We start from the raw sequence: 20,075 nt of genomic DNA on the forward strand, positions 1-20,075 counted from the left end.
CACATTAATGTTTCTCTCTTTGTCTCTCTCAAACCAATAAACATGTCCTCAGGTGAGGATCTAAAACATTATTAAAGATGAAACTGCCTTAGGACCCAGGAATTACACTTTTGGGAATTTATTCAAAGAAAACTAAAACACTAATTCAAAGAATATATGTACCCCTATGTTTATTGCAGGGTTATTGACAATAGCCAAGATTTGGAAGCAAGCCAAGTATCCATCAGCAGATGAGTGGATGAAAGGAGCAGTGGTATATTTACACAATGGAATACTACTCAGTGATAAAAAACACGATCTTACCCTCTGAAATAGCACGAATGGACCTGGAGAACATTATGGTAAGTGAAATAAACCAGTCCAAGAAAGACAAGTACCATATGATTTCAGTCATATATGGAATGTAATGAACAAAATAAACTAACAAACAAAATAGAAACAGTTGAAACAGAACCATTCTGGGTTCTAGTTCTCTGGGTTCTCTTGCCTGACACCGAAAAACCATGACTCCTGATGCCAGAGTCTTATGAAAAGGACAGGAACTATTTACTCAAAAATGGTGGAATTCTGACATTAAATCCCATTCCCTTTAGGAAAAAAACCACCCATGATTATACAGTCCTGCCTCCCCTTGCCAAACCAGGTCAGCCAGGGCTATCACCTCTCAGGAAAAGAAATAGAAGCCTGTAGCTTAGCTGGGCAGATTCCCATCTGTATTCCGGCTTCTTCCAGTCATCAGTGCTCAGCTAGGCTCTATCTAGCTCTTAATCCAAAACCACATGGCACTTCCTCAGGCTGGGCCAGTGGAGGGTCCTTCTGCATCCTTTCAAACCACCTGGCCAAGATTGCTTCCAAGCTTCGCAGTTAAGTGAGCAATGGCTGCCCCACACTTGGGTTTCAATGCCAGTGTGGGTCTTCCTCTGTAACCCCATTTCCGACTCCTCCCACAAAGGGTTACACCTGCCAGTGCTCTGGTTTCTTCTGCCTTTGTTGGCTGCCATTGTTAGTCTGGGCAAGTGTGAACTTGTGAGGGAGGAACTGCCTCCAAGCTGCTGTCATGCCCATCTCACTGCCTCCAAGTGCGGCAGGCACAGCTACTTAACATTACTGAAAACACTGGCCAAGGCCTTTAGATATGCAAAGTAACTCCCAATGGCCCTGCTCTGCTTCCTCTTCCCCCAGTTATGTTAGTGGTGGTTTTCCTATATTTCTGGGTACCTCAAGTTCTGAATACCTGTTACAGTTCACCCTTTCAGATATAGACCCTTTAGATTCTTATAAAGGACAATGGGCAAAGGTCTCATTATCTTCTTGTAGCTACTTTCTGCTGGACATGGCCACTGTCCTACCTACCCTTGGGTCCAGGAATCCCTAAAAGAATGAGGATGTGGAGCAGAGTGTGGCCTTCCTGCATGGGGAAGGACCTTGCAGAGTCCAGGTCAGTAAGCTGTTCCTGGGGCACAGCATGCTTGCTCTGCTGGACGGTTGGCATCCTTGTCACATTCTGGAGGCAACAGATTTGGCAAGAGGATTAGAAGGCACAATTAAAACCATAACCACTAAATGTCAGAGGCAGGGCCCAATTCTTCAATGTCCCATATTAAGAAAACAGTGGCTTGTTTGGAGGAAGCTGTGCAACGTGTGTCACTTGTCCAAAGCCCTTTGACCACTAACTATACTTAGCTTGGGCTGAGGGGAACATTTTAGGATTTCCCTCCTTCAGATATCTGGGCCCCTTGTGTCCAAACCATTAGGGCAGAAAAGGGAAAACCAGTCTTAAGGTGAAGCCCACAGACCGCCCCAACACTTTACCAACCCAACCACTTAGTTCAACCAAGAGGTTGAGTCTCAGGGGACGATGATGCAGATGGGCTCTTAAAGTGAGGCTCCTATTGCAACCAGTCACTCAGGTAATGAGGTTGTAGGTTTACATTCCATGAAAACAGAAGGAAAAACATACGTGTTAGTTCACACACCAACCGACAAACCAGTCTCTGAGTTTGCAGGACTGTCTTTTGAGAAGACATCCAGTTGCAAGGCCTTTGCTGAAATGACATTTAACAGTGGCAATTTGACAGATCCTTCTTGCCTGTATATTGAGCATCTTTGGTGATGTTACTAACCCAGTTTCAACTTCCGAATGAAAACTAACTTCCAACACAGTTAGCTGCACTAGTCTAATGTCCAACACTAATCATCGTGATTTTCCTTGAATCATGCTTTTTCTCCTTAAGATCACCCTCACTGTCATTAAAGAGACTATATTAAGTCCAAATTTAATTTTTCCTGTCTGTTTGCATAAATACACCAAGACTAGCCATGGATCAGACATGGTCTTTAAGTCCACTTTGCTAGAACTCACACAAGAAACCTTTAGTTGACCTTGTGGTCCGCCCTTTAGGGCACAGAGACTGGGCATACACCTATCTGGCTTTGTACCAGTTGTTTCACTCAAGTCCTTGAGGCTTCTGATGTGCCTTAGATTCCTTTTTTAGCCATCTTTCAGAAAGGCTAGCTTCATTCCTTTCCTGGAAAGACTGCCACAAACCACAAAACCAGTCAAGGTACCAAGCTTTTTCTTGTGGGCTTGCCCTAGCGTCACAAGTCAATCCCAGTTCCTCAGGGCTTCCTGGTGACCTCCAGAGCCCAGACATTCTTCCTTCATGTATGACATTCCAGTTAAAATCTTGGTTGGCAAAATCACCCTTAACCACTGGTCTTATTGATGTTATTCAAAGAAACCTTATGCCATCGCTTACTCCTTCAGAATGCCGATTTCTGGAGGGATCAGGTAGGGAGAAAAATACAAAGCATGAAGGAAAATCCTTGTCCTTCTTAGTCACTAAAATTGCATTTCCACGCCTTATACCTTCCCTTGTTCACTTTCCTATATAGTGTGAAGTTTTAACTTTCCCAGGGAAACCTCAATTTATTTTCAAAGCAGAAACAGTGCAAAACTCAAAACACAGAGTTCCAGAACAACACACACATGGGGGCATTCCCTTGCACCAGTGCATTCACCGGCCTCCAGGCAGGGACATGCCCTTTCAGGCCCATCTCTTGGCAGAGACATGCTCTTTTGCCTTAGGCGGAAATACTCATTGGCCCTGAATGACCCTTCCTGGGTCCTGGGCAGCAAAGGTGTTCTCCCCCAACAGGTTACAGGTGACCTTTCTGAGGTCTTATTGGCTAAACAGATACAGAGGATTTCTGATCAGAAACATCAAAATTCAAACCACATTCCCATAAAATCAGAAAATAAGTAGTTGAGGTTTCCTTTTCTCCAGGCTTAAAACTTTCACAACCTTTTGATTTACTTTCACAACTTTCCACAGACCTTCTGCAACATTCGCAAACTTTCTATATACGTTTACTGCTTCGTATTTACCATCATACACTTTCAATCCTTGTTCTTTCTTGCACTGGGAAGGACTATACTCCAACTCAGTGTCTGGCAGCTATAAGTCCTTAGCTTTACAGGCACAGGCATCTTCCACTAAAAGCCCCTAGATTTGCAGGGACATCCTGCAGCTTTCTGAAGATTAGACCTCAAAAACACCCTATAATTCAGATGGGTACCCTTGGATCCCCGCTCATGACCTTCAGAACCAGAGCCATCCCATCAGAACCAGTTGCATAGAGATCCCAACTGGTGTAGTGCCCACACAGCAGCAATACACAGCAACACACAGCAACACACAGCACATAACCTAAGAGCACACGTAGCCCATCACCTTGCCCAGCTCCAATACGGCGGAACTCTCCCGTGACCCATCATCCGAGATGGTGGCACCCACACCTGCTGGGTTGTCCAAGATGGTGGAGCCCATGTATGACCCACCCTCCACGGTGGAGCACTCAGGTGACTCACCTTCCACTTTACACAAAATGGTGGTACACCCATGTGACTTTTTGCCCAATCCCCAATATTCATGCAAGCTCAGCTCGAAAGCCTGGGGGTTTCCTTCCTCCCCAAACCTGCTCCCTTACACTGTTCTAACATTCCTGATGACCAGTGCCTTGATCTGAGGTGAAGGGCAGTTTCCTGAGACTGGGATGTCCCCCAAGCCATGCTCCAGGGGTCAGTCTGCCCCAAGTGTCAGGAGCCTAAGTACAGGTTCCATTAATTGAATCTGGGCTTGCCAAAACTGTAAGTGAGCAGACCTGGGCAGCCTGGAAGCAGCAGATGAACAAAACTATTGCCCACAACTCCATTATTCGAAAACAGTGCTCAGAAACAAATCTTCAGCCAAACCATCTCACTTCTGTCATCCCTTCCTGGATCCATCTCCTTTTCCACCTTCCAGGTGTGTTTAGGTGGCCAACGCCCTCATGAGGGGTGCAGAGGAATTCTCAGAGACTGGGAAATTCCACAGTCCCAGTCTCCCGGTCCCGAGGCGGGCGGCCTGCCCTGGGCAGTTATCAAGGCCCCGTGTCAGGTGCCATATTGAAAGAGAACCACTCTGGGTCTATTGTCTGCTGCCAAAAACCGTGACTCTCAGTGCTACAGTCCTGTGGAAAGGACAGGAACTATTTATTCAACATTAGACAGATTTAGAACACTGGCAGAATTCTGCCATTAAATCCCACTTTTGAGAAAAAAACACACCCATAATTACACAGTCCTGCCTCCCCTTGCCAAACCAGGTCAGCCAGGGCTATCACCTCTCAGGAAAAGAAATAGAAGCCTGTAGCTTAGCTGGGCAGATTCCCATCTGTATTCCTGCTTCTTCCAGTCATCAGTGCTCAGCTAGGCTCTATCTAGCTCTTAATCCAAAGCCACATGGCACTTCCTCAGGCTGGGCCGGTGGGGGGTCCTTCTGCATCCTTTCAAACCACCTGGCCAAGATTGCTTCCAAGCTTCGCAGTTAAGTGAGCAATGGCTGCCCCACACTTGGGTTTCAATGCCAGTGTGGGTCTTCCTCTGTAACCCCATTTCCGACTCCTCCCACAAAGGGTTACACCTGCCAGTGCTCTGGTTTCTTCTGCCTTTATTGGCTGCCATGGTTAGTCTGGGCAAGTGTGAACTTGTGACTGAGGAAACTGCCTCCAAGCTGCTGTCACGCCCATCTCACAGGCTCCAAGTGTGGCAGGCCCAGCTACTAAAACTCAAGTTTTCTTGCATTAAATTGGAATGTTAATAGATTTTTAACAAATGCCTTTTTCCTCTACAATATATTTTTAAAAACAAGGATTTAGCTACCTTAGAGAATATGTTTTTAAGAACATTTGAGTGGATAAATATAAAATTTACACTCTAAATTGCTAACATGTATAGGTCACATTACATATTTTTGTAGACCCTGACTTTTTTGTGTCTTGATTTCTATCTATGAAGTTTTCAGATCATAAAAAATATATATTTTTAAATTTTATTCTTAAAGTTTTTTCAATTATTAAATGCATCAAATAACAGTCTAATTAAATTATCTTGTAAAGTTAAATAAGTATATTCTAAAGACGTGTGTCACGCCAAACAAAATACAACATTGACTACAGAACTGCAGGACTCACAGGCCCTTCAGAAAGCGCGCATACGTATGCAGTGGATTACAATGAATCTAAATACATTACCTGAAAAGAATTATAATTAGAGCCCAATTTTAGATAAATGACCTAACACAGTTATTTGACTGCTGTGAGGTAATTGTTTTCTATTAAACTGCAAACACCTTAGAGGTGTTTTGACATATCGCCGCAAGGATTGGGAGATGTGAGGAATAAGGACATGAAAGACGTGTTTTTAAACACGTCTTTCTAGCTTCCCAGACAAAAGAAGTCTAAAAGAATACAGCTCCACCAAACCAGCTCTGCAAGAGATGCTAAAGGGACTGCTTTAAGGAAAGGAAGGAAAAGAGAAAGACAGAGGAACACAGGTAGGAAATAATGGCAATGAATAACTACCTATCGATAATAACCTTAAATGTAAATGGATTAAATGCTCCAATCAAAAGACATAGAACAGCTGAATGGATAAGAAAACATGACCCACACATATGCTGCCTACAAGAAACCCATCTCAGGACAAAAGACTTACACAGACTGAAAGTGAAGGGCTGGAAACAAATTTTCCAAGCAAACAGACAGGAAAAAAAAGCAGGGGTAGCAATACTCATATCAGACAAAATAGACTTCCAAAGAAGGGCCATAAAGAGAGACCCAGAAGGTCACTTCATAATACTCAAAGGAAGAATCCACCAAGAAGACATAAACATTATAAATATATATGCACCCAACATAGGAGCACCCAAATACATAAAGAAAATCTTGGAGGATTTCAAGAAAGATATTGACAGCAACACAATTATAGTAGGGGATTTTAACACCCCACTATCAAAAATGGACAGGTCTTCCAAACAAAAGATTAACAAAGATATTGTGTCACTTAACAATACCCTAGAGGAAATGGACTTAACTGATATATACAGAGCTTTTCATCCCAAAGAAGCAAAATACACATTCTTTTCAAGTGTCCATGGAACTTTTTCAAAGATAGACCACATGATAGGACACAAAGCAACCCTCAACAAATTCAAGAAAATTGAAATCATATCAAGCATCTTCTCTGACCACAAGGGTCTGAAACTAGAAACCAACCCCAAGGGTAAAAACCCAAAACACTCAAAATCATGGAGACTGAATAGCATGCTATTAAACAATGAATGGGTCAAGAACGAGATTAGGGAAGAAATCAAAAACTTCCTGGAAACAAATGAAAACGAACTCACAACAACCCAAAACCTATGGGACACAGCAAAAGCAGTCCTGAGAGGGAAGTTCATAGCAATACAGGCCTACCTTAAGAAGTTAGAAACAGTTCACACAAACAACCTAACCCTACGCCTACAAGAACTGGAGGAACAACAACAAAGACAGCCCAGAGCAAGCAGAAGGAAGGAAATAACCAAGATCAGAGCAGAACTAAATGACATAGAGACTAAAAGCACAATTGTAAGGATCAATGAATCCAGAAGCTGGTTCTTTGAAAAGATAAACAAAATCGACAAGCCTTTAAGTAGGCTTATCAAGAAGAAAAGAGAGAGGATCCAAATAAACAGAATTAGAAATGAAAGTGGAGAGATTACAACTGATACCACAGAAATACAAAGGATCGTAAGAAATTACTATGAAGACCTATATGCTAAGAAATTTGAAAACCTAGATGAAATGGACACATTTCTAGAAAAATATAATCTTCCAAAACTGACTGAAGAAGAAGCAGAAAACCTGAACAGACCAATATCAGCAAAGGAAATTGAAGCAGTCATCAAGAAACTCCCATCACACAAAAGCCCTGGACCAGATGGTTTCACAGGAGATTTCTACAAAGCATTTAAGGAAGAACTAACCCCTATCCTTCACAGACTATTCGAAAAAATTCAAACTGATGGAAGACTCCCAAACTCTTTTTATGAAGCCAACATCATCCTAATCCCAAAACCAGATAAAGACACAACGAAGAAAGAAAACTTCAGGCCAATATCGCTGATGAACATAGACGCTAAAATTCTAAACACGTCTTTCTTTTGTGTTTTTAAATGTTTACTCAGCTGCTTCATTGTATCTTCTTTCTTCTGACTGAGTCAAAATTATCTTGACACCATTTGTGCAAATTCACACATAAAAAAATAGGCTTGCTTGAGTAAAACAATTCTGCATCCATCACCAGTTTACCCGTTTCAAATGACAGAATTTGTTGAGCTGATTTTCTTGGAATCACTTCAGAACAAAGGATCCACTAAGTTCATCTTAACATGGAATCGAGTGGGTGTGTGGTAATGACATTTGCGAAAGAGAATGTCTAGGAGGAAATGAAATAGTACAGTAATTGTCTTGCAAATTAAAAAAATGAAGGTTTCTTTATTTTATAGATACTTCTTTAGCTTAAAGAAAATACTAGTTAGGCACAACCATCATCATCAATAACTAAGCAAAAGCCAGAACTAAAATGTAGCAAAGAATATAAAGAAGATGGTAAGAGTTGACTTTTATTTTTACGGTGGTAAAATGTACAGTGTAGAACTTACCATTTTAACCATTTTTACATGTACAATTCAGTGGGTTTAAGTATTTCACAATGTTGTGTAACTACTGTCACTATCTGTTTTCAGAACTTTTTATTATTCCAAACAGAAATTCTGTACCTATTAAGCAATAACGTTCATTCCCTCCTCCCCCACCAGTTCCTGGTAACCTCTATTCTGTCTCTAAGAATTTGCCTATTCTATATACATCATATAAATGGAATCATAGAATGTTCTTTTGTGTCTGGATTCTTTCACTTAGCATTATGTTTTTAAGGTTGTACAATGTTGAAGCAGGTATCAGAATTTCTTTTTGTAGCTAAATAATATTACAATATACATACACACATACATACCGTATTTTTTGGACTATAAGATACACTCCCCCCCCCAAATTTGGGAGGAAAATGGGGGTGTGTCTTATAGTCCGAATGTAACGGACCTGGCTCGCTGGGCTGGGTGGGGGCAGCAGTGGGGCGGGATTTTCCCCATTTTCCTTCTCTAAAACCTGGGTGTGTCTTATGGTCAGGTGCGTCTTATAGTCCGAAAAATACGGTATATATACACATTGTTTATCCATTCGTGGTTGATACTTGCTTGGGTTGCTTCTATCTTTTGGCTACTATGAATAAATGCCACTATGAACATTGGTGTACAAATATCTGTTTGATCTCTGTTATCACTTCTTCTTGGGTATGTACCTACAAGGGAAATTGCTGGATCATATGGCAATTCTAGGTTTAAATTTCTGTGGAGGCTCCGACCTGTTTTCCACAGTAGCTGTACTGTTGTACATTCCCATCAGCAATGAGCAAGGGTTGCTTTGTTGCAATGAATTGTTTTGCTGTTGTTGCTGCTGAGTTGAACTTCTTTATATATTATGGATATTAATTCCTCATCAGATAAATGATTTACAAATATTTTCTCCCATTCTGTGGGTTGTTTTTTCATTCTTTTGATAGTGGCCTTTGATGCACAGGACTTTTATTGTAATTTTGATGAAACCCAATTCATCTATTATTTCTTTTGTTGCCTGTAATTTTGGTGTCATATCAAAAAAATTAATGATCAAATCCAACCTCATAAAGATTTTTCCTGATGTTTTTCCTAAAAGTTTTATAGTTTTAGGTGTTCTAGAACACAAACTCTGATAGTTGGAGGACAAGGTCTTGTCCATTCTGTGTCCAGCAAGCTGCCCCAGAAACTTATTCCACCACCCTCACTGCTACTTGTCACAAAGTTGGGGAATGGAAACTGGTAGCCACTACCACAAGGGGAAGGTTGAACATCAGCAGAATTTAGCAGCCTCTGCATCAGGCTCTCCACTGGATGCTCCAAGTTTTCTACTGGAGTCCAGAGTCCACAGGAATTACTTCAGGCTGTTCCTGTCAATTCAATAGCTGTTTATGGGGAATGAACTGGCTGCCACTCCTTTAGCCTGATAAATCTTTGTTTCAGTAAAGTCAGGGTCATGGTGTAAAATTTTGAGGAGATAGTTGGATTTCTTTCCTTTAAAGCCATGGATTTTACCACTGATTCTAGTTGGCCATATGACAGGTTTGTGTAATACAAAGAAACCCAGAATGTGAGTGTAGAAAAAATTCAGTTCAACTGTATTTGCTTCTGAAATTGACATAAATCCAAATTAGGCCAAACTTTTTGAATTATTATTACTTATTTACCTTTAGAGGCCATAAATGGCTCGTTCAAAATCCATTTTTTCCTGATGAATCAGTGAAGCAATGTTTTAGAAATGTTTTTGTTTCATTTGTTCTGTTTTGTAACCAAACTTTTTGTCAGTTAAGCATAGGCTTAATGAAAAAGAAACAGTTCGTCCTGTGTCCTACATTCTCACCATCTTTTTCGTCCTGTCAAAATAATCTTAAATTTAGAATGTTAACAAACCAGCGAGACGGTGATGACACACTTCTTGTTAGGAAAAAAGTTTATAACTTTATCATCAAGATAGTGAGACTTGGAGCTTTTCCCCTGAAGATAAACTAGTCCTTAACATTTCAAAAAAACACGTTTCCAGCAGCTTCTTTCTAATGCTGACATTTCTCACGTTCTGTTGTGGGCGGCCTATCTAATCACCATAGCTGATTTAAAGTGTTCTTAAGTCATGTTTTACTTCTGAAAAATAACAAAATAGATGTTTAGGGATTAATACTGTGCTTATGATAGATATGTTGCCATTTTTTTAAAGAAGGAATTTCACCTGCATGTAATGAATATATGTCTTTTTGATCAAAAGAGCAGATTTTCTCCTAGCAGGAGGACTCTTGCAAGCTTGAAGAGGATCAGTGTGGGTGAGGCTGGGCAGCAAAGCTTGACTGCAAATCCTTTGTTGGTGTTTTCTCTGGCTTGCTCCAGAACTTTCAAGAGAAAGACTTCTAGAACTTTCTCTCTCCTGGCATTACTGTAATTCCCTTGGGTCTAAGCCTCTTTTTCACCATTCTCCTAGCTAAAGGAACAGAGTTCCATGTGCACAGTTTCTTTTGAAGCTTTCAAAGAAAAAGAGGTACTCTAAAAAGTACTGAGTATGGAAAATGAGGGGGATGGATTTCAGCCATTAAGAAAATGTTTCTGCCATAAACTGTCTTGTTTAGTGCCTGCCATTTCTGTCCCTGGAGAGTGGGGTTGTCTGCTTAGAGGGACCCTGGATTCAGCTGCTTCCTAGAGGGAACCTCAGCATTCTGACCCAGGTAATGACCTCCAGCTGGCTCTCCACACAGCCCCATCCGAAAAGACTGTGAGACCCAAAGCTGTTTCACTTCTGCCCTCCCGGCAGGGCCGCCCTGCTCCTCCTCTTTCACCATCGCCCTCTCCTCTCTCCCCTTGTGGTGACCCCTCTCCCACACGTGCCCCTTCTCCCCTTCCACCGTGTCTGCTCCTCTCAGAAGTTAGCTTACCCAGCAAAGTTGTAACTTTGAATTCCTGTTTTCTCCAACCACCCTCATGTGACAGGATATCTCCTTATTGGAGGTTTTCCCTAATTTCAGAAGCCCTTTAAAAGTGAGGGCTTCCTCCACCGTTCTTTTCAGCAGGGCTGCTCCGAGAGTTGAGCAGGGGCAGAGGTGATCCAGCACCCTTCTTGTTTGGGTGTCTCTGTAGCCTCTCCTCTCCATCACTGGAGGGGAAGGATAAACTCTGGGCCATGAGGCTGTCTCTGCTCCTGACTTTCCTGTCTCTCACTCCAGTTGCTGTGCAGCTGTTGGGTAAGTCGGCTCTGGGGTGGAAGCTTTCTCACTGGGGACCTGGGGTCGATGGCACACCTTACTTTTTTTGGTCCTTGTCAACGGATTCCTTCCCATACCCGTGGTGAGGAGGACAGCAAAACTGCCCTGCACCACCAGCTCTGCAGGAAACCTGCTGCCTCTGCCCGGATGCCAGGCCTGGAGGCTGGGCAGGGCAGGGACGCTGCCTCTCTGTCTCCCTTCTGACCCCTCTCATCTCCCACCGTTCCTTCCCTGCCTTCCTCTCGGGGGGAGCTCTTCCATGGTTTGTGCATTCCAGTTGTCGTTTCTCAATATTTATCGCTAACCCCCAGCAAGTGTCTTCCGAGTGTTTTTGGCTGAAAGGGGGAAGCTCTGGTGTCTCTCCTCGTTGGGATCTAAGGACAGGATCACGGACCAACAGAGGCATTCCATGTGATTTTCACAATTTGTCCCTTTTTTTTCTGTGAAACATTTTAATTATTCATTGTTTTTATTGCTAGGAAGTTCATTCTTATCTGCAGTCCGAGTTGTTTAAATTGATATATTCCTGTTTTTTTTATCTTCTCTTTTGTTTCTTTTTTTCTGGAGACTGGTAACTTCTCATGAGGAACATATTCATAGCTTTCCAAATTTCTCAAAAACTTCATCGAGTCTCTCTTTTCTATTCTCTAGACTAGTGGTTTTCAACCTTCTTCATCTCACGGCACACATAAACTACTGAATATTGCAGCACACCAAAAAAAAAGGTTTGTGTTAATCTGACAAAAAACAGGTAAAATTTTGATTCATTCACACTGTGAATGAATCAAATAACACACTGATAGCTATTTTGTGTTGGCCCTTGTCATTTTCTTTTTTTGACAGTCGAAGGGAAAAGAGGTCAGCACACCTGGCTGAAATAGTCAGGTGCTGCATGTGTTAAAATTCTTGTGGCGCACCAGTTGGAAATTGCTGATCTAGACTCAACCTGCTTAGACTTCAGAGTGAGAGTGGCTGGAAGAATTTACTCCCAGTTCTCTCTCTCTCTTTTTCCTTTCTCTCTTGTTCTGATCATGAAGGATCTTTATTAAAGAATGCATAGTCTTGTGATTCAAAACAAAATATTTTAAGAGAATTATATACCTAGTAAAAGTTGATATGTTTATTTAAAATTGTTATAATAAAAAGTAAATTGACATTTAGAAGATACTTGTCATTTTAGAAAATACAGGCTTTAAGGATTAAAAATAACTGTTCAAACTCGTTGCCTAGATGTGCCCTTTTTCTGAAATTAATGTTAACTTTCTATTGTTATTTCATCAGTTCTTGATTGTTTGGTAAAAAAAAATTTAGAAAGCTCCCAGTTCTCTTCTGAGATGAAATAAGAAGGGTTTTTAACTTCGAATATTTGGTTCCCGATCCCCCTTCATTTCTCTCGAATCTGCAAACACTGACGGCTGCTGTGCCAGTGGCTCTCCCGGCACCGGCACCTCCGTGGTGGTGGGAGCAGGACGGGGGTGGAGTCGGGGGGGGGGGGGCGCGGGGGGAGCGGCAGGGTCAGCTGGAAGCTCCCATACAATTGGGAAGCTTTTCAGGGAGAGAGGATCTGATCGCAGAAAACGTTCAATCGCAATAAGCATTGAGTAGTAGCAATTATAAAAACACAAGCAAGGTCAGTATGGTTTGCACCCTGCCAGGAAGCCACTTAATTTCTTTGGGCTTTGGTTCCCCTGTCTACACCATGGGGAGCTTAATATTACCTGCCCTGACCGTTGTTGCAGAGATTCAAGGAGTAAATGTTTAGCACTTACTACGGTCCATGGGAATAGCTTCATCAATGTTAGTTAAAGCAGTGACATCACCCCCCCCCCCCCCCGCCATAGTAGTAAGTAATTGTCCAACAAAGTAGCATGTTAAGTATTTAAGGAGAGGCTTCCCAAGAAACAATGCTGAAGTAAGATTCCTGGAGCCTGAGTAGATATTGCACCTTAGTCCTGGCTGCAAAGCTACTTACACCTCACCTAGAGAGTGGTACTGAAGGCGGAGCTGCCTCGCCTGGAGCCAGAAGACTGTAGCATGGGGTGGACAGCGTCCCGGAGCCCATCCAGAAAGTCTGTTTTGTGGGGCGGATTGATATGTTCCTTGTGGCCCTGCAACTTAAAACTAAGAGCAGTGAACATCTCCTAATGTGCTGTCTCTAGCAGAGCAGTCTGCTTAGGAGAAAGGTCCCTGTCACGAAAGGTCCTCAGACACAAGCTGGATGACCAGTTCAAGCCCTGCGTCTGAGACCTGGACTCTAACCGAGCTCAGGGCAATGGAAACCTATTAGGCCACATTAGTGGCTACATTTAAAAAAGTAAGGAGAAATAGGTGACATTGGTTTTATGAATATATTTTATCTAATTCAATAAGGCCAACATATTTTTAGTTAACATTAAAAATTTAAAATCTGGGTATATTCTCTACTTACAGCACATCTCAAGTCACACTGACCTCGTGGGTGTGCCATGTCGGGCAGCGCACATACAGCCCCTCATTTTCCTTAAACTGACTTAATGCTTTGGGGAAAAAAGTGTTTCTCAATCTGCTTAAGACCTTTTCCCTCCTTGAGACAGCAGGATGCCTTATTCTGATGGATGTCTTCCCCTTGATAGACACAAATATGCCAGAAGCAGGGAGGTGCTGCAGAGCTGTTTAGTGAGAGAATAAAAAGCAAAAATGTCGGTAAGGGAGCCCCTTTCAGGATTTTTGGGGGGAGCCTATAATTCCTACTGTACTTTTTCTTGGCTTGAGTGGCACATGATGAGTGGTAATATCTGCATGAAAGCAGAATACCTGCTTAGTTAGCAGTAGATGGTAGGATGTATGATTGAATCCTCAGAACGCTCTCCCTGCCTCTTTATTGAGAAAACCACGGAAAGGTCTCCCTTATTCCTCGTGATTTATGACTTTTCCACTCAGAACCTTTCTCCCACGAGCATCCCTGTCATACCCAGGAGGCCCAGCTTAGCCAATAGGCCACTCTCCCTTTGGACCCTCCTTCTTGCCCTGCTATCCTTTCAGCAGGAAGAACTGCATTCAGTGTCAATTTTGGATCTCAGAGGGGATCCAATTAAATAAGAGACACAGTGAAAGTTGCTTAGACACAGAGATTGGACCATAGCAGGGAAGTTTACCTCGAAATGGGTTAGTTTGGCTCACTAGCAATGGTGTGTTGGTAAATGTAACAGTGGTTCTCAGAAGAAAAAAAGCATTGACTTGTGGCATTTACAGATTTCCGTGGTGTAACAATCCCACCAGGGTTGATTTCAGACAACCAGTGTGATGCCCCTCAGGGCAGAGTTGGGAAGAGCTGCTCTCACTGGCCAGCAAGAGTGAAACAGAAAATACGGTGACTTTGATCTCTAGAACAGTTGTGACTCTCACCTCTTGGGTACGATCAGGCATTGTTGGATGAAAAACAATTGTATGGTTAGGTTGGTCCCCAGAGGAGAACAGTGAAAATTAGGTAGAACCAAAAGGAGAGTAGGAAGAAATAAAAAGGGTCCCTTCAAAAAGAACTGAAACTGACATCAAAAGAAAAAAATTTGAAGACAAAGTTTTCCAATTACAAACCAAGTAAAGGTCACAAAGCACTTTTAGATCCTTAATCAGTTCCTCACAGCAGCTCCCTGAGGTGGGATGGCTAAGTGTTACCATGCGCCTTGTACTCTATGAGAAAACTGAGGCTTAGAAGTCAGCCAGCCAGTAAGTACCAAAGCTAATTCTTGACCGTGGTCTTCTGGCTCTGAGGCTAAGAAGCAGATATAATTTACCAGCTGGAGTGTGTTGATCAAGAAAGACATGCATGTGCTTCAAAACTCCAGTATGTCAAAGAAGGCCTTAGTCGCTTTATTTGTATCAATTGCTTAGAGTTTTCACCTGGAGAAGGGAAGAGAAGGCATTAGCATTTGAGTGTTTACGGTCTGCAAATAATATGTTGGACACTTTACATAAATGGTCTTGTTTAGAAGTTCACAGCAACTCTATCAGAAAGCATCATGATCCCCATTTTACAGATGAGGAAATTGAGGCTAGAATGATTAACTTAACTGAGGCAACATAGCTAGTAAGTGGTGAAACCAGAATTTGATTCCAAGTTTGCTGACCCTGAAGAACATACTTCTCTCCGCTACATCACCTATGTCCTGAGGACGGAGACTCTGGGTCTCCACTGTATCTCCTTTTGTCCCTCTGTCTGGGCTGCTGCAACAGCTCTCTGTTTTCTCTAGTCTCTTCCTGCCCTGAGCCATTTCACACTGTCTTCAATACTGATTTTCCCAAGTTAGTGATAATAACGACCCGGCACTACCGAGCAATTTCTCTGCGTCAGAACCTCTCTAAGCGCTTTATTTGGATGATCTCGTTTGATTCTCACTTCAATCAGCAGGTCCTGTTATTTCACCTTTGTTTTTCAGATGGGGAAAAGGAAGAACAGAGTTGTTTAGAAACTCGACTCAGGTCTCACAGCCAGTGAGCATGAAGCTGATTATGTCATGATCAGACTGACATGATACAGAAGGATTAATTAATTAGTTAGCATGGCTATACGTGCAAGAAGAAAGAGGGGTGTAGCATCAGTTTATTACCTGCAGGCTTTGTTGGTTTGTGTGAACATTGGAGGAGAAGCTGGCATTGTGAAGGTGCAGGTATAGGAGAGACAGGAAAGGACAGGGAGTGCAGAGGCGGCAGGGGATGGAATCCAGGACACGGGTGAGGGATCAGCAGTCTGAGGGAGATCTGCTGAGAGGGGAGTGAACGGACCCAGGAAGGGTGTAGATATTCATATCTTTAGGGAGGAAGGCAGGATGTTGGCAGAGTTTCTTAATCCTGGCTTCTGTTTTTCTCTTTAAGGTCACTACCCGTATTGATTCATATGGGTACCTCCCTAAATGCCCAAATGTGGTGACTTAAAATCGTATGTTCTCTGAATATTTGATGAATAAAGGATTTGAGTGAAAAATAAAATAATTCTCAATTTTTCCTATAATCTTCTGTTCAGTATTGCAAAACCTAACACTGTGATCCTCATCTTCCCCCTCCCCCAGCACATGGCATAGCTTTTTTTTTTTTTTACATATACTTGGTGCATGATTAATATTTATTTTTCATTTAATTTCAGTTCTTTGGGGACACATGTGTAGGTTTTATATTCATTGATAGACTCATAGACAGATTTCTTAGTCTGCATTGCTTAAGATGCTGACCTCTGACAATGATTTGAATGAAGTAGTTTATCTGGGAGGTGGTCCCAGATAACACTGGAAGAGGAGGGGCGGGGGGACTGGAAGGGAAGGCTCTGATACAGGGCGTGTTGGGGAGCCAGTTGCCACTGTAGACACTGGGAGCTGTGCCCTGCTGGAGTGCTCTGGGCAGCAACGTTGTAGCATGTGCCTCAGAGTCATCCCACCCTGGGTGCAAGGGCCCACCTAGGGTGTTATTCATCAACTCCCATCGATCACCGGTGAAGGGCTGGTCTACTCCTCGGTGGCATTGGTTCTCTGACTCTTCTTGCCCCCACGGTGTGCAGGAATAGGGGACTCTGATGGCCAGGAAATGCCCCCAGGCCCAGTGGTGTGGTGCTGTCACTGGGGAGCAGGGCCGGCACTCACTGAAATGGCAAAAGGCAAGAAGACATGATGGAAGTCTGACAGCATCTGCTACAAAATACCCACTTATTTCACTCTTATCCAGCTCCTTTATCTTCCAGAAGTTCTTTTCTTTTTTTCATGCCAGCAATTGTATTTATTGATAGTGGGGAAGGTCTAAAAATGTGTAAGGGAATGTAGCATATAATAGTTCTATATCTAAACAGTTATCTTTAATAACCTAGTTTTCTTTGGTACTAAGTTTGGAAATTTGGTGACTTGCTCAACGTTAGAGAATAATTTAAAACTCATTTAAAAGAAAATTGACACTCATGTTATTGGGTGTCAGTTATTTTTAACTGAGATATTGGTTTGAAACACATTGTTTCTTCCCTCAATGTATTTTGAGTTTTGATCTTCTGCTCTTTAATTAATGAAACAGCAGAGTGTGAGGTCGGTGTGGCAGGGGACTCGTCTCTCGTTTTGTCCTTGGCATGGTCCCTGGAATATATTTGTTGAAAAATAAGTGTGTGACTAGTAAGATGGAAGTTAAGATGGAAGGAAGATCTTTCCTATTCTGTAAATAAATTTCTGATGTGTATTAAAAAGAAGGAAACACACGTTTGAGTCCCAAAATGAGATTGCAGATAAATGAATGTAGCTATCCAACTGTTCTCCTTTGCTCAGCTTCTCTGCAATATTTCTACTGCACCACAATTATTGTAAACAAAAAAGTAGAATATATACATAGATGTATAAAACATTAGTGTGGTTTATGGAAGCAAAAATGCCACAAGCTGCTTTTTGCTCAAGTCTTTGAATCACTTTAAAGGGAAGAAACATGATATTTTAAATCGGAAACACAGCACGGAAACAACGGCAAAAGCAAAACTGCATGGTGACTGGTTGGGAGAAGAATAACATATGAATGTGGGACCACAAGAGGATCAGTTCACATTTCCTTGTATTGTCTCACAAAGGCAATATCACACTTGCACTGCTTCCTAGGGTCAAAGATAAATAAAGGAAGCAAGAATAGATAAGTTTGTATTGAAATGGAAGCTTTTCATTTCCAAGCACCCCTTTCATAAGTATAAACATTTATAAATTGCTCTTCAGTACAAATAAACTTTCAGGGGGAAAAGTAATATTAAGTTTACCCATTATCATTAATATATTATTACAGAAAATAATATACCTGGCTTACTAGGGAAGATGCTTCAGATTTAATTCTTTCATCCATTCAACTATTATTTGTTGAAAGGCTGTTATGCTCCAAAAGGAGAGAATGCAGTACTGAACCAGAAAGACAATCTTCCTACTCACGGAATTTACATTCCAGTAGGGAGACACAGACAAAACATAAGTAAATTTTTTTTAAAAGAATACATTTTAAGATGGTTATGGATATTATATAGAAAATAAAAGTAAAAGTAGGATAATCTTCTTGCTAAGGAGTTAATAGTTGAGCTAGGACTTTAATGAGCATCCCGTGAAGAGGGAACTTGAAATATGAAACTTCTAAAGTGGAAATGAGCTTGAGGTGTTTGAGGAAGAGAAAGGTCCTGTGGCTGAAGGTGGTGAAAGAGGGCCAGAGAGGGAGGAGGTCAGGGCAGAGGGCCCCAGCTGGATCATGCCCTCTTTAGTGAGCTGTGACGTGGAGGCTGGTTATTTTTGCCCGGGTGAGTTGCTTTCTTTGTTGATTCTATTTCAAAGAGAGAAAGACCAGAGCAAGACCACAGTGGGTTGGTCTGGGGTGGTGCCAGTGAAAATGGAGAGAAAATAATGAATTAGGGTACATGGTTCCTGGTAGTCAGGCTTCCCCAGAGAAATAGAACTGATAGGATGTGTGTGTGTGAGTGCATCTATCTACCTACCTATCATCTATCTATCTGTCTATCATCTTTCAAGAGATAGTTATTTTAGGAAATTGGCTCATGGAATCATGGAAGCTGGCAAGTCCAAAATCTACCAATGTACACTAGCATGCTGGAAACTCAGGAGATAGTTGATATTTCAGTTCAAGTCCAAGAGCAGTCTAGAAGCAGAATTTTCTCTTCAACAGAGAACTCAGTCTGTTTTCTCTGAAGGCCTTCAACTGATAGGATGAGGCCCACCCACAGTATAGAGAATGATGTGCTTTATTCAAAGTCTACTGATTTAAATGTTAATCTTATCTTTATACAAAGAAACTTCATGGTGACATATAGGCTGGAGTTTGATCCAATATCTGTGTGTTATGACCTAGCCAAGTTGACACATAACATTAACACAATATATTTTGGAGTAGAGAAAAGAGTCTGCTTTTGTCCTAAGAAGTAAAGGAAAACTGAAGATGCAGGATGGCTCCTAGGTCTTTGGCTTATGGGTCTGGGGGCATGATGGTGCCACTAATAAGAAAGAGAAGACTGAATGTTCATGAAATGCCATCATATTTAGAGTAAAATTAAGATCAAACTACAGATGAAAATTAAGCATGTGAAATAAAAGTCAAATATGTATAAAAACCTCTGAAAGAAGAGCACTCCTTGTGCATAAAAACTTTCAAGCACCTTTCCTTAAATGGCTAGTTACCAACTTGTTGGTTGACTAAATCTGGGTGGTTAATAAGTGTTGAGTGCTTGACAATACAATGCAATGACTGAATTATGATGTGGAAGACATATTTATTATTGATGATATGTGGAAGATATATTTATTATTGATGATGAGATGTTAGTGAACCAAACTCTCTGAAAAGTGGAAGGCAAGTCTAGATAGGAAAACAATAGGTGGAAGAGCAAACACAAATTAAATGTAAAGGTAAAATAGTTGAGTGTGTGTATGTGGGTATATATATATATATATATATATATATATATATGACAAAATTTCAGAATTTATTACCTTTTGAGATTAGAGGGGTCTAGATTTACATTGTGTATAGTAAATTATAGTAATTGTATTAAAACTTTTTTATTTTCTGATTTCTTGTGTTTTATTGTGAACAAATTACCATATTATTTAAAATTTAATTTTATTGCCAACACAGAAAGACACTCATTTTGTCATGCTAAGAAAGTGATTTTCAATTGCTGTGCTGCAAGAACTTTCAAAACATGCAATACCTGACTGTTTAGTCAGGTGTACTGACCTCCTTTCCCTTAGGTTTTCAAATAACAAAGTGACAACAGCCAACACAACAAGAGCCATCTGGGGTGAATACCCTGCCTCACACCATAAATACA

General features: G+C 41.5%; 1 protein-coding gene across 1 annotated transcript in view; it reads left to right on the forward strand.

The window, feature by feature from the left end:
* Positions 1 to 10,993: 10,993 nt before the first annotated feature.
* The window catches only part of MRC1 (mannose receptor C-type 1), a 77,759-nt gene continuing 68,677 nt past the window's right edge, over positions 10,994 to 20,075 (forward strand). The window contains exon 1 of the mRNA XM_024576069.4: positions 10,994 to 11,242. Within this exon, the coding sequence (XP_024431837.2) occupies positions 11,182 to 11,242 (61 nt within the window). The 5' untranslated portion in view covers positions 10,994 to 11,181. The remainder of the gene's footprint in view (positions 11,243 to 20,075) is intronic.

This window comes from Desmodus rotundus, chromosome 4 (assembly GCF_022682495.2).
Source record: "Desmodus rotundus isolate HL8 chromosome 4, HLdesRot8A.1, whole genome shotgun sequence".
Lineage (NCBI taxonomy): Eukaryota > Metazoa > Chordata > Mammalia > Chiroptera > Phyllostomidae > Desmodus > Desmodus rotundus.